Here is a 14,345-nt window from a genome sequence, read left to right on the forward strand (position 1 = left end):
GTACACAAGATAATATATATACTTTTAACAATGTGTGTGGAAGAGCACGTAATACCCATTTGTGTTAAAAGTATTTATGTAAAGAAAACATACTGTAGTAATATAACAATCATGAAATTCCTCCCCCCACCTCATAAGTTATTTTGTACTCATCAGTAATGCAGATGTTCTGTTGATATTTGCAGGAGGAGTGGTGTACAGGGGTGTTGAATGTAAGACACGTACTAGCAGTGATGGTGTTATGGTTTCAGGATGCCCTCCCCCCCATGCTTAGAGCCTCCTTTGTGTTAGTTTGTTTCAGGGTGGAGGGATGGCTTAGTATAGTGACTAACCAAACTGCCTTGTTCTTCCTTGACCCACCCTGAGCTAACCTAACCTGTCTCTGTGTCTGTCAATTGGCAGATGCCTTAATCCTATAAGCAGTGGCCACAAATTGTCCCCACGCCACTCTGTCCTCTCTTGCTTGGCTGCCTTTCTTCCAATTCACCCCCCTTCTCTCATATATACCCCTATTTGTTTGTGGCCACTGCCTTAATCCTATAAGCAGTGGCCACAAACAAATTGTCCCCACGCCACTCTGTCCTCTCTTGCTTGGCTGCCTTCCTTCCAATTCACCCCTCTTCTCTCATATATCCCCCTATTCCATCCCTCCATTTCATCCTAGGTCTCCCCTACTCCTCTCCTCCTCATCACAGTTAACCAAACTACTGTAAACCTGATCAAACTTATCATAACCAAACCTGACTTGGCGTGACATGACCTAAAGTAACTACCGTACATAATGTACCGGTACTAATTAAATCACCAGGAATTGTCAGCATCTTCCATGCTTCTTGTGTCTCCAACTTTCCATTAATTTTTGTTTCCAGTGCATTTCTGAGCCTTGGTTAAATTGGGTTTGGTTAACTATTTTCAGTTTCTTCCTTACTAGGGCGTGGGAACTGACCAAAAGGAAGCTCACAGCAAAGGGAATACCTAAGGCAGACACATCATCTGCTGGCCAAGTGTCATCGCTGAATCTCTTACCCCCACACCACTCCTTGGCCTGTGTTCTGAGTGGCTTAGGAACCATCTTAGCACCACTGTTTTAGTGATTTAGTTTACATATTACATCATTGATATTTTCCTGTTTGTTAGCCCTGTTATTTTATTTGTGACAAGGAAGAGAGTACTGAGTTGTAATATGCTGAATAAACCACCAAGAGAGAAGTGTTAAGGCTTTGTAGCACCTCTGTCTTAGTGCTTTAGGCTGCATATCACGCCTTAACACTCATATATATCACTGTAATATGGAAAATAAATCACTACAGAACAGGTGTTAAAAGATCTCCAGTGTCTCTCAGAATACCACCCTTAATGCTGACCGAGAATGGCCTGTATTCTTGTTGGTTAAGGAAGTTCCCTAACACATTTTCTTAAGTGATTTATTGTGTTTATTACACCATGCTGTCCTCTTCTATGTTGCATAAGTCCTTCCAACAACACCATCTTCTGCTGAAACAGGATACAAAGGGATATTAACTTTCTGTATCTAGAAATAAATCACTAAGGAAGAGGTGCTTGGGAGCTTCTTTACACATCAAGAATATAGACCAAGGTCCTCCCCAGATAAGTAAGGTGTATTTTTCAAAGCATTATATAATTTGTTGGTAATATCTTAAGTGTTGTTCCAAGACGGGCATGGTCACAGTTAGAATTTGTGTTTCGGTCGCTGTAGGCACCGTCCTATACTCTTTTTACACTAACTTGGCCGAAAATTGTCATCCCTCCATCGTGAGTGCTGAGTTGGAAGACTGCATAAGCACTGCATTCCTGGTACTTTAACTTGGCTTCAAAATATAATTGTGTCACCTTGAGTGCTGACTTTTAGGAACACATTAACACTGATATATGATGGAAGTCACAAAGAGGTACTTTAGTAAGAGTGGAAAACTGTAGCATTATCTTTTGTGACCATTGAACTACATGAAATAAAATACAGAACAACAAAAATGCTGACCAAGTAGAGAGAGTATAGAATATGATGCTTGCCACAAAGAAGAGCTGTTGAAAGGATGTAGAGCCATAGTATTGTCTTTTTACACCATGTGTGAAATAAATTGCAGAAGGACAAAAAGTTTGGCCAAGTTAGAGTAATAAGAGTATGGGTAACTAGTTATTCATAATCTGATGGTGCAGATGGGTGGAGAGTTTGTTATATTTTGCAGCTATTGTGGCCAAAAGGTCTAGATTTGTACAACTTGGGTGACAGAATAGTGTAATATTTGAGAGGATGACTTGCTTTCTTTTTTCCTCCATCTGTTTCCATACCTTCAGTACCCTTTAATTTTAGTACTGTACTGGACTACTTATTTGCACATTTAAAAAGTATTTATTTTGTACAGTATGGTCTCTTCCGTACAATGACAATTTATTCTTTGTATCATCAAGAATTTATTCATCTTAAGAAGGGTTGCTCATTTGAGGTTAATTATGGCTGTTCATCTCCCGTAAAAGTGAATAAACATCTGAAGGTTATTCTTCATCCAACCTCCTCCACCTAAGGATTGGGCCTGTATACTCATAGGGTGAAGAAGCTTAATGACACCTCTTTAGTGATTTATTTTGCATATTAAACCTCATTAGTCTCTTGTTTGATATTTACTTCCTTGTATTATCAACATAGATTGCATAAATAAGATACAGGAAGTGATTAAAATGGCACACCCAGGAATAAACTGGTAAGGAATAGGTGTCGGGGAGCTTCCTCACCCTTCGAGAATACCAATCATCTTGAGGTAGGATCCAGAGAGCAAGAAAAGCCTGATAGGGAGAGAACCAGCAATGGGCCACACACTCATCTGCTCACCATTCAGCCGTCTGGAATCCTGACTTCACATCACAGGCATAAACGTCAACAAGATAAAACAGAAGACGTCATTGTACTGAAGAGGTTGGTTTAAATTGTGAGTTAACTTTTATAAATGTGGGTCTTATACAGGGTTGTTCATGGATAGCGCTGCACTAGAACCTCACCTGGTAGTAGCATCCTTGTTATAGGGATGGTTCAGTCTGCTGGTATGGGCTGTGTGGCAGTGGGAATGGGAAATGAGTAATGATCGATTGTCAGAAAAGATCATGGCAGTGCAGCAACAGAGGTCATTGCAGCTGTACAACAAAAGAGAACAGGAAATAAATGATGCAGACTAGACACACATACCACCGACTAATCCATCCCCACAATACAAAAAATCAGCCAATGAAAGAGGAGTGTTATGCATGGACCATCCTGTATTTTTGTCACCTTTCAGGGTTGGTTTATGTCCCAGAAATTGTACATGTTTTTCGTTTTGTAACATTTTGGGGAGGCGTGTGAGGAAAAAAAAAAAAGGCACTTTTTGTATGCATGGTTTTCGAGATAGTGTAAAGACTTTGATGAGGGTTAGTTTGTTTCTCTCAGATTTAAATAGAGTAATTAATGTACACTCAAGCACTGCTGTTCATATCTACTGTATATACCATTTAGTCTTTGTTTTCCATTAAAAAGTAGTTCATCTCGGAGTTTTTTTCTTTTTAATCAACCTGTGTAATGTCAGTGTTCATCGTTGTCTTCTTCATGATCATTTTCATCATCACCTCTTTCCTTTCTTCTCAGGGATAGGATGAGCTAGGATCCAGAGCTCAAGAAGAAGCTGATAGAGGGAGAACTAATTAAATGGGCCACATCTTCATTCACTTGCAAGCCAAGCCCTCAGGATTCTGACCTCATCTCATTATTAATAAGTAAAACAAGTACCTGGTTCTATCCGGGCTGTCTAGGTTGTTTAAAATTGGTAGTATAGTGGTTTTAAAATTAGCAGTAGACCTATAGTGGTTTTAAATTAGCAATACAATGTAGTGGGATTAAAATTGGCAATGTAGTGGGCTTAAAATTGGCAGCATAGTGGGTTTAAATTTGGTAGTATTGTGATTTTAAAATTGGTAGTATAGTGATTTTAAAATTGGTAGTAGAGTGGATTTTAAATTGGCTGGATAATGGGTTTAAAATTGGTAGTATAGAAGGAATTTGAAATTGGTTGTATAGTAGGTAGAGGCATTTCAATTAGATGTGGGCAAAGAAGGTTTTCATCTAAGAAGTGGGTTCGGTTTATGCTCAAATTGCTGCTGTGGGAATGGTAATGGACATACAGTATTCCAATAAAAAGTGTGAAGTAAGATGGCCGCCAATTGGCTTCACCTCATGTCTCGTTGCACTCAAGTTGCATCTCTGAAAATTACCAAACTTCGACTTAATAGTAAATACCGCTCATTATTTATTTGTTTCTATCCCACTGATAGTAGATGATATACTGATTTTACATAACTCAAACAGTTATCTGTATACTGCATTCAAAACTGCAAATAATGCCTTCTAGAATAATAAAAACAGTGTTAGTGTTTTAATAGAATCCCAATAATAGTCCCTTATCATGTGTAGTTTCTTCGATAGAGGGCTTCGCATGCTTTCTGGCTGACTTTTGGCAATACTGTTCTCAAAATCAGAAGGATTTTGACGTGAACTGCACTTACTACGCGAACAGCCATAAAGAAGTCGAGTATTTCGTGTGGTAGTGAGTCGTGGTGTAGACATCGTTGAAATGAGTTCCATCGGGACAGGTGTAAGTTATTATTTATTGTTAATATTCGAGGGTAAGGTTAATACTTACCTGTATCATTAAGCTTATTCTGAGACCTGTAATTCAGACTATTGACCTGTAACATAAGTATTATAGTGGGGAGGGTCGTAGAGGTTGACAGGCACTTTAATTTTGCCGGCATTTAACATCAAGGTATTTAACTTGTGCTTGCTTTTAATAATCAAGTGCTTCTGTACGAGTAGTCCTGGAGTTTGTTTGATTATGATAGGTCGATTTAGGGGGAACATTGGACCATTATGTTTGAAAAGTGAAGTGTCCAGTGTGGGGGATGGCGGTGATTCCATTGATAAAGACCTTTGGGGTAAATTAGCCGTGTGACTAGGGTTAGCCTGATTCGATTTTTTTTCCCCAACAGATCCAGCCAAAACTTGATAACCATGTATGCCAAAATTAACGTAACATATTATAACACAAGTAATATATGCTAGCCCATCTTAGGGGTGTGACTATCCTAAATTGCCATAATATTTTAAGGTTAAGGAGCAGAAATAACCGTAAAGTTTGAACAAATTCTAGGAGAGTGTCCATTCACAGATTTTGACAAGTTTAAGGCAAAAATTTAGTATTATGGTAATGTGGTTCATTTTGACATCAAAATTCTCCAATAATACAATAAACAAAGTTAGAAATGACAAATATTATTATCAGATGCGTGTTAGGTGGTCCCGTTAGGCTGGGTTTGCTTGTAAAATTGATAAGGTTAACCAGACCGTATGTGCTCTCTACGTGTCAGCAAGTGGGTTGGTGGAGGATTAGTGCCCCTCCCTGTAAAATAAATAACTCAAAGTCAAATGACCACCCCTTACGGGATTATGGCGTCTGGCAGTAGATAGATAGATAGATATTTCTATTGCCAGATGCCCTAATCCCGTAAGGGGTGGGCACAGACAAATTGCTTCCATGTCGCCTTGTCCCCTGCCTTCTCACTGCCCTGCTCCCAGCTCACACACCCCCTCTGTCATATACCTCTCCACCCCATCCTTCCATCTCATCCGTGGCCTCCTTCTTCCTTTCCCCCCTCCATCTCACTCACATACATTTTCCTTGTCAGTCTCTCGCTCTCCATCCTCTCCACGTGACTAAACGAGAGCTCTGACATGAATAATTAGCAGTTATAAGTTTACCACTGCTGATATTTGTAATTGATGATTTTTTTTTATATATACTTTGTATAGTCATTACATTGTAGGTGATTGACAAGTACCAGTACTGTTATTCTGTCCATCTGTCTACTGCCGGATTCCATGTTCATTGTCACTCCTTAAGGGACTATGGCACCCAGCAGTGGACAGAGAGGTAGATTGATTCTCAATAAACTGTAGCATAATGAAAAAAGAAATTAGTTTTTATATACATGCCATCAGTGGCAAAATGGTCACCGCCAGGGTGGACTTCCAGGTTGATTTCGCTGCAAGGTCAGTTTTCCCACATTTAACCTAACCTGTTGTAACCTAACCAAACTTATTTTAGCTTAACCAGAAATATTCACCTCACTGGTAATCTATCAAACCAAGGAGGGTGAATAACCTAATGTAACCTAACCAAACCCATTCTTATTTAACTTAATCCATTAAATCAAGGGGCATGCCTATCCAAATCTGCAACAACACTGCACTGCAATAAATATTTTGTGTTTTGTGTTGCAGTATGATCTCTCGGCCTCACAGTTCTCCCCTGATGGGCGAGTGTTCCAAGTTGAGTACGCACAGAAGGCGGTGGAGAACAGTGGGTGAGTGTGCTGGCTGAGTTTAGTGCGTTAGATGTATGGTTTTATTGTTATTTGTTGAGAATTTTGTGTGATGAAGGGAAGTATAATTGTTAATGGTTCTGTATATATATATTGTTAAGATTGAACCAGCTTTAGTCTTTGCTGTACAGTATTTATGTACGTTATACTGGTAGCGTATACCCTCAGAAAGACAGCCATTTTACTTAATCATTATGGTGTAGTAAATTTGCAGTTTTACATGGAAATTTAAGAACTTTCATTATTGACTGTGTGTTTATGTAATGAAATAACATTTTTCTTTTGTACACTTGTAACTCATTTGTGATTCTCATAGAGTATTAGTGACTGTTTGTTTACATTGGCCAAAGGCATTAGGGTAGGACACGAAGGGTGACACATCTTGCTGTGGGTTGAATAAGCTCCTTCAATTAGCTGTTTTAGGCTAGATCGACCAAAAGATGAGTACGGTAATTTGTTATCTAAATAAAGTTATTCAAATTTAAGGTACTAAGAAAACATTGATTCTGTTTAAAAATAACTGTTTGAATGAAATCATAACTTGTCCATCAATACTCCCATTCCTCCATTGTTTCCAGCACAGCCATTGCGTTGAGGTGTGAGGATGGAGTGGTGCTGGCAGTGGAGAAGATCATTTCATCCAAACTGTACGAGCGTGGAGCAAACAAACGCATCTTTAATGTTGACACACACATTGGCATGGTAACGTATTCAACCTTACATCATTATCATTATCATCATTGTAATCATTAGTTTATATTTTTTTATCATCATCATCATTGTCATTATGTTATCATCGTCAGTCTTCATTGTCAACATACATGGTGCCTCTTATACCCTGCTCTTGCTAGGGTACCACATGATTTTACTGAGTTATATAAACATCCTCAGCCATTATCTGTTTTATGATTATTATTTTTGTATCCAGGCCTGTGCGGGACTGCTAGCAGATGCCAGAGCCGTGGTTAACGTGGGGAGAGCAGAAGCAGCAAATTACAGAGAAGAGTATGGTAGACCTATTCCTTGTAAGGTGAGGAATTGTTACCCTCTTTATTATCCATATTAACAACAATTGATGATGAAAAACTGGGGGGTCTGGAGCTGCAAGAAAAATCATGCTTTTGTCAGTTGTGCTAGATAAATCCTTCTGCTACTGCTGATTAGCAGGAATGAAATTAGGTAAAAAGATGTGGTGTGGGGTGGGGTGTTTTTGCAGGTACCAATAACATCATCAGCAAAAGTTTGTCATCAGTTCCCTTTCAGTATTATGTCTGGCCTTTTGTATTTTGCGGTCTTCCCAGAATGTTAGAATATCCTTCCTCTGATACTCAATTTTGTGTGCTTCCTATTCTTACTGTCCGTCTGTCCATCATCCAGTCTTTTTCTAACCCCGTCAGGAGCATATGGGCTCATGGCAAGGATATTCCATGTAAGCCTTGGCCAACCCCACTTACCTGTGAATAGCATTACTTGAGCAGTAAGCCCCAACCTTCCCTTTGACGTAAACCCATGCAGGCCCCATCCAGTTGGAGCACCTCAGCTCACAAAAGCACCAGGCACCATTTGGTTAAATACTGTAGTTACCCTCCAGCATAGTACTGTAAATGGTTTCCTGGGTTACAGTATACCATCTATCTATCTATCTATTGCCAGACGCCTCAATCCCGTTTGGGGTGGCCACAAACAAATCGCCTCCAAGTCGCCCTGTCCCCCGCCATTTCACTGCCCTGCTCCCAACTCACACCCCCCTCTCTCATATACCTCTCCACCCCATCCCTCCATCTCATCCTCGGCCTCCCCCTCCCTCTTCCCCCCTCCACCTCACTCACATACACTCTCTTTGTCAGTCTTTCACCCTCCATCCTCTCCACATGGTATTCTTATCAAATACAGTTATTTCAGAGAACATCTTCCTTTATCACAACTGGCAGAGAAATGTCAGCAGTCTTTTGATTGTGTTGATACGATTATATTTTTGAAAGTCAAAGCATAATGTAAGCAGTGTAGATCCGTACTGCTAACAATCTTTTACTGTCCCATATGTAGCATAAGAGGCTAGGTTATTAGTCCAAACTGTTAAAATGAGTGACCAGTTGCTATTCCCTGAGTAGTATTACGAGAAAAAATCCTTACCACCCCATAGATTAAAATCTTTTTGTGTCAGAGCAATACAGTAAATTGATATTGTGGTTTCCTTCCGTGCACACAGGCATTAGCAGAGCGTGTGAGCAGCTACCTCCACGCCTACACACTGTACTCTGCAGTGCGACCCTTTGGCTGCTCTGTCATGATTGGTGCATATGATGAGAATGGACCACAACTTTACCTCATTGACCCATCTGGCATGTGTTATGTAAGTGTCAACCATAGTGCACGTCTCCACATATTTGTACATTTATTTACTGTCAGACTCTGGGTATGTATAGAAATTTGAATACCGGGTAACTGGAAATATATACTAAAGTACATTGTGGAAGAATTATTGGTTTTAAGAATTTCTGTTAGTACCTGTAATGATGATTTTACTCACCATGTGTTTTTGATGAGAAGCTTAACATAAGGTGGTTCTGTGCATCCGGGATGGGGAAGCTGTGGTAAGGGCCCTGTTCCACCCCTAATGAGGTGCTGCCTTCCACAAGGGGGTGTCAGATCCCTACACAGTGTATCTACTGTACTGTACCTGTGGAACGACCCCATAGAAGCATTTGCTTACTTGTGGTTGACAGATGTACTTTGCCAGACAGACCAGGGTTAGGCAGTAACAACAATAACATATGTACGGTAAATGGTGTTACATTTTGACACACATTCCAGTAATTCTTTCACCTTAACATGGCCTTGAGTTCTTTTTTCAACTTATGTGACATAGCTCAGTAACAGCAGAGAGCAGAACTGTACTTCTACATTCTCTTCCACAGCACTTCTTCATGATTATGATCGTATCCTAGTGTTAATCTCTTTTTACGGCTCAGTATTCAAGATAGAGAGATGGTAATTTTAGGCCAAGGTAGAGTAAAGCGTGCATAGTACTAATTCAAGCCATTCTCCTCCATCCTAGGGCTACTCTGGGTGTGCGATAGGTAAGGCCAAGCAGAATGCCAAGACGGAAATTGAGAAGTTAAAGTTGACTGATCTCAAGTGTCGAGACCTGGTGAAGGAAGCAGCCAAAATGTAAGTTGGGTATTATTTGTGAAGATATGTAAAAAAAACGTGTCCTTTACCGAAGTTTCAGTACTGTGTTATATATCTAGTAGTAGTAGCAGTTTTTGCAACCCTAGACACATCTGAAGCCTGAACCTGGTGGACTGCAGGCTGAACTTGCCCCCGTCCTGTGACTCACCATCCTCCTTTTGGGGAATTAGGAAGTTGTCAAAAGACGTTTGTATAACCAGGCAGTGCAGCTACCTGGTTACGTTTGTGTCACCTCACAAGATGTAAATACTTGATGAATGGCCACCCCTAAACATTTTTCTTCATTGGTTGTTAAGGCTTCACGTTTGCACGTGTCAGTCTTGATCACCTAATGGCTTCTCACCATGCTGCTTGATCTCTAGCAGCCTCTCTGCTTAGACCCCTGTCTCTGAGGTCACACACTGATCTTTGGTCATTTGAAAATGGTAGCAATTTTTGATGAATTAATAATTCTGCATTGAAATAGAGAACATTGATATCATAGAAGCTATAAAGTGTAACACAGGTACAGTATTTGATTGAATGAATGAACCAATATTAAAGTACCAGTAGGCATGCTGAAAGTTCCCAAGCATCAGTACTCTTAACAGAGGCAGTTACTCCCCTCTGTTGCAGCATCTACCTGGTTCATGATGAGGTGAAGGACAGACTGTTTGAGATGGAGCTGTCGTGGGTGTGTGAGGAATCCGGGGGACGACACCAGCTCGTACCAGATGCACTGTACAAAGAGGCCGAACGCTATGCCAAGGCTGCCCTCGAGGAAGACTCTTCGGACGAGGACGAGGAGATGTAGGGGTGCGGGAGTGTTAGTTGATAGTTTTTGTAAGGAAACTTATGTTTGTTTATTAGTCTTGCATGAGTTTACAAGATCACATCCAGGATTCATTACTTTGTCATTTGAAGCAGCAGGGTTTTAAATGGGAGGGTGGAAGTGTATTGGTTAGGAAATTAGAGACATTTAATTCCCTTCAGTATGATGATGTACTTTATTTTAAATTTTTCCTATCTCTGGATGATACAGCGTAATTTAGGAAACCTCTAATAGTGAAGAAGTTATATATTGTTTCTGCATTCTCCAGTGTAAAAGGTCTCTCTAGGCTGCATAAAATCGTCTGATGGTAGGTAGAAGATAATGTAAAAAAGTCATAATATTGAAGGAGGTTATTTTAAAACAACTACTGTCCTCAGCTGTTTTTTTTATTATTATTATTTATTAAAGGCAAATTTGAGATCTTTAACTTATGAACACCATATAGAAATACTGTACCTGCTTTCAAGCAAGTTCACTGAGAAAAAGTTGGTGTACTTACAATATCTTGAGACAAGTATGGAGCGTTTTACTTATCCTCGTTAACACAAGGGCAGATTTGAATTTTAAGAGGGACATGGAGGTTATGAGTGCAGTAAATCCTTGTACTGTCACTTTTTGTATGTTACCCAGAGTTTACACTTTCTTTGTTGAGTTCATGTGCTTGCTCTTACCAGTATCACAGTTTCTTTTTGTGTTCATGTCTCTCTTCTTTTTACCAATTTCTGTTTCTTTGTGGTGTTCATGTCATTGTTCTTACCAACATCTCTGTTTCTTCTTGGTGTTACGTGCTCTTTCTTACTTTTTACCACGTCGTACCCTCACAACTTTATTTTTGAGCTAAATGGTTTGAAAAATACCATATATGTACCTGGGCCTGGTCTAGCAAGATACCTTTCTTGTATTTTCAGGTAAGGTGTTTAAATTGATTGTTTAGCCCCAGAGTGTAAACAGACAGGCACAGAACTGTCAAGAAATGGGCACGACATCAAAACAGCTGTCTCAGTAAAGGCACATGTCCTGTTTGGCTTTGAACGAGTTACAATACTTGGGAAATCAGTGTGAATACACTTTTTTTTTTTTTAAATATAATAAGGCTCTTCACATACTTGTATTTATTGACCTTGGCCCCCTCATGACATCTCCCCATCCTTCTCAGTCTCCAACAGCCTCTCTATTATGTCCATTATTGCTGAGGTCACAGTTGATGACCTTGTCCCAGGTCTTTTTCAGTCTTCCATCCACAACCCTACCCTCAGCCTCTCAAGTACTCGGAGTGAAAAGTTAAAAGTGAACCTGAGAAACAAAGATGATGGTAGATGAGTATGTGTGGAAAGAAGTGGAGGAATTTCGGTCAGTGAATTAGGAGCAAATGGTTGTGGATAATTTGTCGAGTGTATAATATGGAATGTCTGGTTAGGAATGTGTAAGCTGTGTGTGATGTTGCAAGGCTAATTGTCATAATGCTATTTTTCTGACTTGACAATGATCTCTAAACCTGTTTCAGCTCTGTGAATGGCCCAGTGTAGTCAGATTGGAGGATCATTTCAGCTCTGAGATAGGATTCAAGGTGTTAGAGTGACCCAGTTAAGCCAGGTAAAAACAAACACTCTATACAGTACAGTAGTTAGGGAGGTGTAGTTTGGTTGGATGTACAGATGATGTGAGTAATGGAAGGAAGTAGGAAAGTGACTGGAGTTGTTAACCCCAGCCATTCTGGCCAAGCAGACCTGTTGATTACAGGTAAAGCAACTTCTGTGGGACCATCCTACAGGAACAGTACAGTACAGTACATAAAACATGTAGGGATCTTGCACCCCATGGAAAGCAACTCCTTATTAGGGTTGGACCAGGGTTTTTCTGTTGACAAGATGCAGGGAAAAATGAAGTTTTGCTCTGTGGTAGCTGCTGCACATCACCACCCAGGGTGCACAGCACTACCATGTGTAGGGACCCTGTCAGCACCTGTCCATGGGTAATAAATTGTAACAGCAAACTCCGTTCTACCCCATGCAAGGTGTAGGGGCCCAAGGCTAGGCTCCAAAATACAGCAGCACAGTACATATTAAATGACCAGTAGCTTCCCTGGCTGGTGCATGGTTGAAAAACTTGGTAAATGAACCTATGAAAGGGCATCTCTTCAACTCATGGTTGTAACACCATTCAAGAGAGCGTGCTTTAAAAATAGAGTCAGTGTTAACCATGTCTGAATAGTTGGCTGTAGCTCAGGACAATGTGATTGCCAAGTTTAGGGGTCCCAGGTTCAGTTCCTGATCAGGACCCAGAATTTTTAAAACCCAAGTTTACTGAGGTTCTGTATAACTTTAGGAAGTACAGGAAATGTGTTTAGTACATTCATACATCAAACTGAATAATAATAGGCAAGAGGAGAGGCAGTGGAATTGGCAGAGGTAACAGGACCACTCTCCCAGACACTAGTGTTAGTAGAGCTGAAAAAAAGGAGGGGTGGGGACAGTGTGATGTTGCAAAATGCATGGAACTCAACGCATGCATAAAGGGAAAAAATGCATATATAGTATTGCTAAATTTAATAAAAATTTTGAGAGCAACACTAAATTTCATACTGAGATCAAAATATGATGCTTAAATCTGATCCCAAAAATACTGAATTGGCAGCCTTGTGGGTTGTAAGTGCCTTATCCCCTCCCTCAGATGTAATCTCAACTACAGTACCATTGTTCTGTCCCAACGAGGAGGCTGAAAGGACGCCAGGGAGAGAGGGAGGAGAAAAACGAAAAGGAAGTGGGGAAGGTAGGGAAAGTCGGGCAGAAAACGATGTTGAAAAAGAGACCATTGAGAAGCAGAAGAGACTAGCTGCAAAGAGACAGATGAAAAGGAAATTATGGAAGGTAAAGAAGCAGGAGGGAAAGGATGATGCACTGGGAAGAAAGGGATGGACAGAGAAGCAGAAGAGTTAAAATGCAAACAAAGGGGAGAGGGAAAAAGGGAATGAAGGTGGAAAGAGAAAGGAAAGGAGGAGGAGTGAAAGTTAAGAGAAATGAAGAAGCAAAGAGGGAAGAAGATGAAAAGGGAAAAAGAGAGGAAAGAAATGAGAAACCGCAAAGCAAAAACGGAAAACACAGACTTGGGAGTTCAAGATAAAGATGAACTGAAGAAAAGGAAAACGATGACCTAAATGATGGAAAGAATGAGAGGAAAAGTGAAAAGAAGGTTGAAGAAACGAAGAAAAAAAATCTAGGAGAGAAAACAGCGGATGAGTTTGAAAGGAGTAGAGGGCAAATGAACAACCGAAAAGGAATAGAATAATAGTCTGATGAAAGAGGGAAAAAAGGAAAGTTGGAAAGCAGAGAGGAAAGGGTAAGGTTCTGAAAAAGAAAACGAAAGAAATTCAGTGGGAAACTCGGCAAGACACAGGTTAGGAAGGCTAGTGAGTACAGTAGTTGAAAGGGAAAAGGGGAATGCAGAGAGAAGCGAGGAGAGAATAGAAAGAATAAGAAAGAAATGAGAGAAGAACGTCTGGTAGAGAAGGAAAACTTGAATAGCGCAGAGGGTAACTGAGGTTGATTTAGGAAGAGTTTTCGTTACGGACCGAAAATAAAATCGAAATGGAGGAAATGAGATAAAGAGGGAAGAATGGGGAGTAAAGACGGTGAGGTTGAGAGGGTGTGAAGGTGAGTTGAAGGGAAGGGGTGAGTGTGAGTCGAGGAGGGTGAGGGAGTGGGGAGCAGTAGGGTGAAAGGGAGAGAGGAGGAGAAGCATGCAAGGAGAAGAGGAAAGGGAGGGTAACAGGTGAGTTGAAGAGAGGGAGGAGGAGAGACAGTAGAGGGGGAGTAAGTCAAGATAGGGTGGAGGACGACGTGGGGCAAGGAGGTATGGAGAGAGAATGTAAGGGTAGAGAGGAAGGGAGGGTGGAGGGCAGACAGAACAGCAGTCTTCAGTC

At 40.5% G+C, this 14,345-nt stretch overlaps 1 protein-coding gene across 2 annotated transcripts; it reads left to right on the forward strand.

Annotated features, from left to right (window-relative positions):
* The first annotated feature begins 4,500 nt into the window (after window positions 1-4,500).
* On the forward strand, window positions 4,501-11,518 carry Prosalpha7 (proteasome alpha7 subunit). Of its 2 annotated transcripts, none has more exons than XM_080285489.1 (7): window positions 4,501-4,637; window positions 6,323-6,405; window positions 7,002-7,125; window positions 7,352-7,453; window positions 8,633-8,776; window positions 9,482-9,594; window positions 10,231-11,518. In XM_080285489.1, exons 1-7 carry the CDS (start codon window positions 4,617-4,619, stop codon window positions 10,406-10,408), a joined length of 765 nt encoding a protein of 254 aa, XP_080141615.1. In that variant the 5' UTR covers window positions 4,501-4,616; the 3' UTR covers window positions 10,409-11,518. The 2 variants fall into 2 exon arrangements, with proteins under 2 accessions (XP_080141615.1, XP_080141617.1); XM_080285491.1 differs by having other exon boundaries at window positions 4,596-4,637; window positions 7,007-7,125.
* Window positions 11,519-14,345: the final 2,827 nt, after the last annotated feature.

The sequence above is a fragment of the Coenobita brevimanus genome, chromosome 106, assembly GCF_032717465.1.
Source record: "Coenobita brevimanus isolate Jiangsu-jjx chromosome 106, ASM3271746v2, whole genome shotgun sequence".
Lineage (NCBI taxonomy): Eukaryota > Metazoa > Arthropoda > Malacostraca > Decapoda > Coenobitidae > Coenobita > Coenobita brevimanus.

Bases quoted from the DNA above. Each gene is read 5' to 3' on its own strand.
- Prosalpha7 (XM_080285489.1), top strand. From the start codon at position 4,617: ATGAGTTCCATCGGGACAGGT. The intron at 7,126-7,351 runs GTAACGTATTCA...TTTTGTATCCAG, and splicing joins TTGACACACACATTGGCATG to GCCTGTGCGGGACTGCTAGC. The intron at 7,454-8,632 runs GTGAGGAATTGT...CCGTGCACACAG, and splicing joins GTAGACCTATTCCTTGTAAG to GCATTAGCAGAGCGTGTGAG.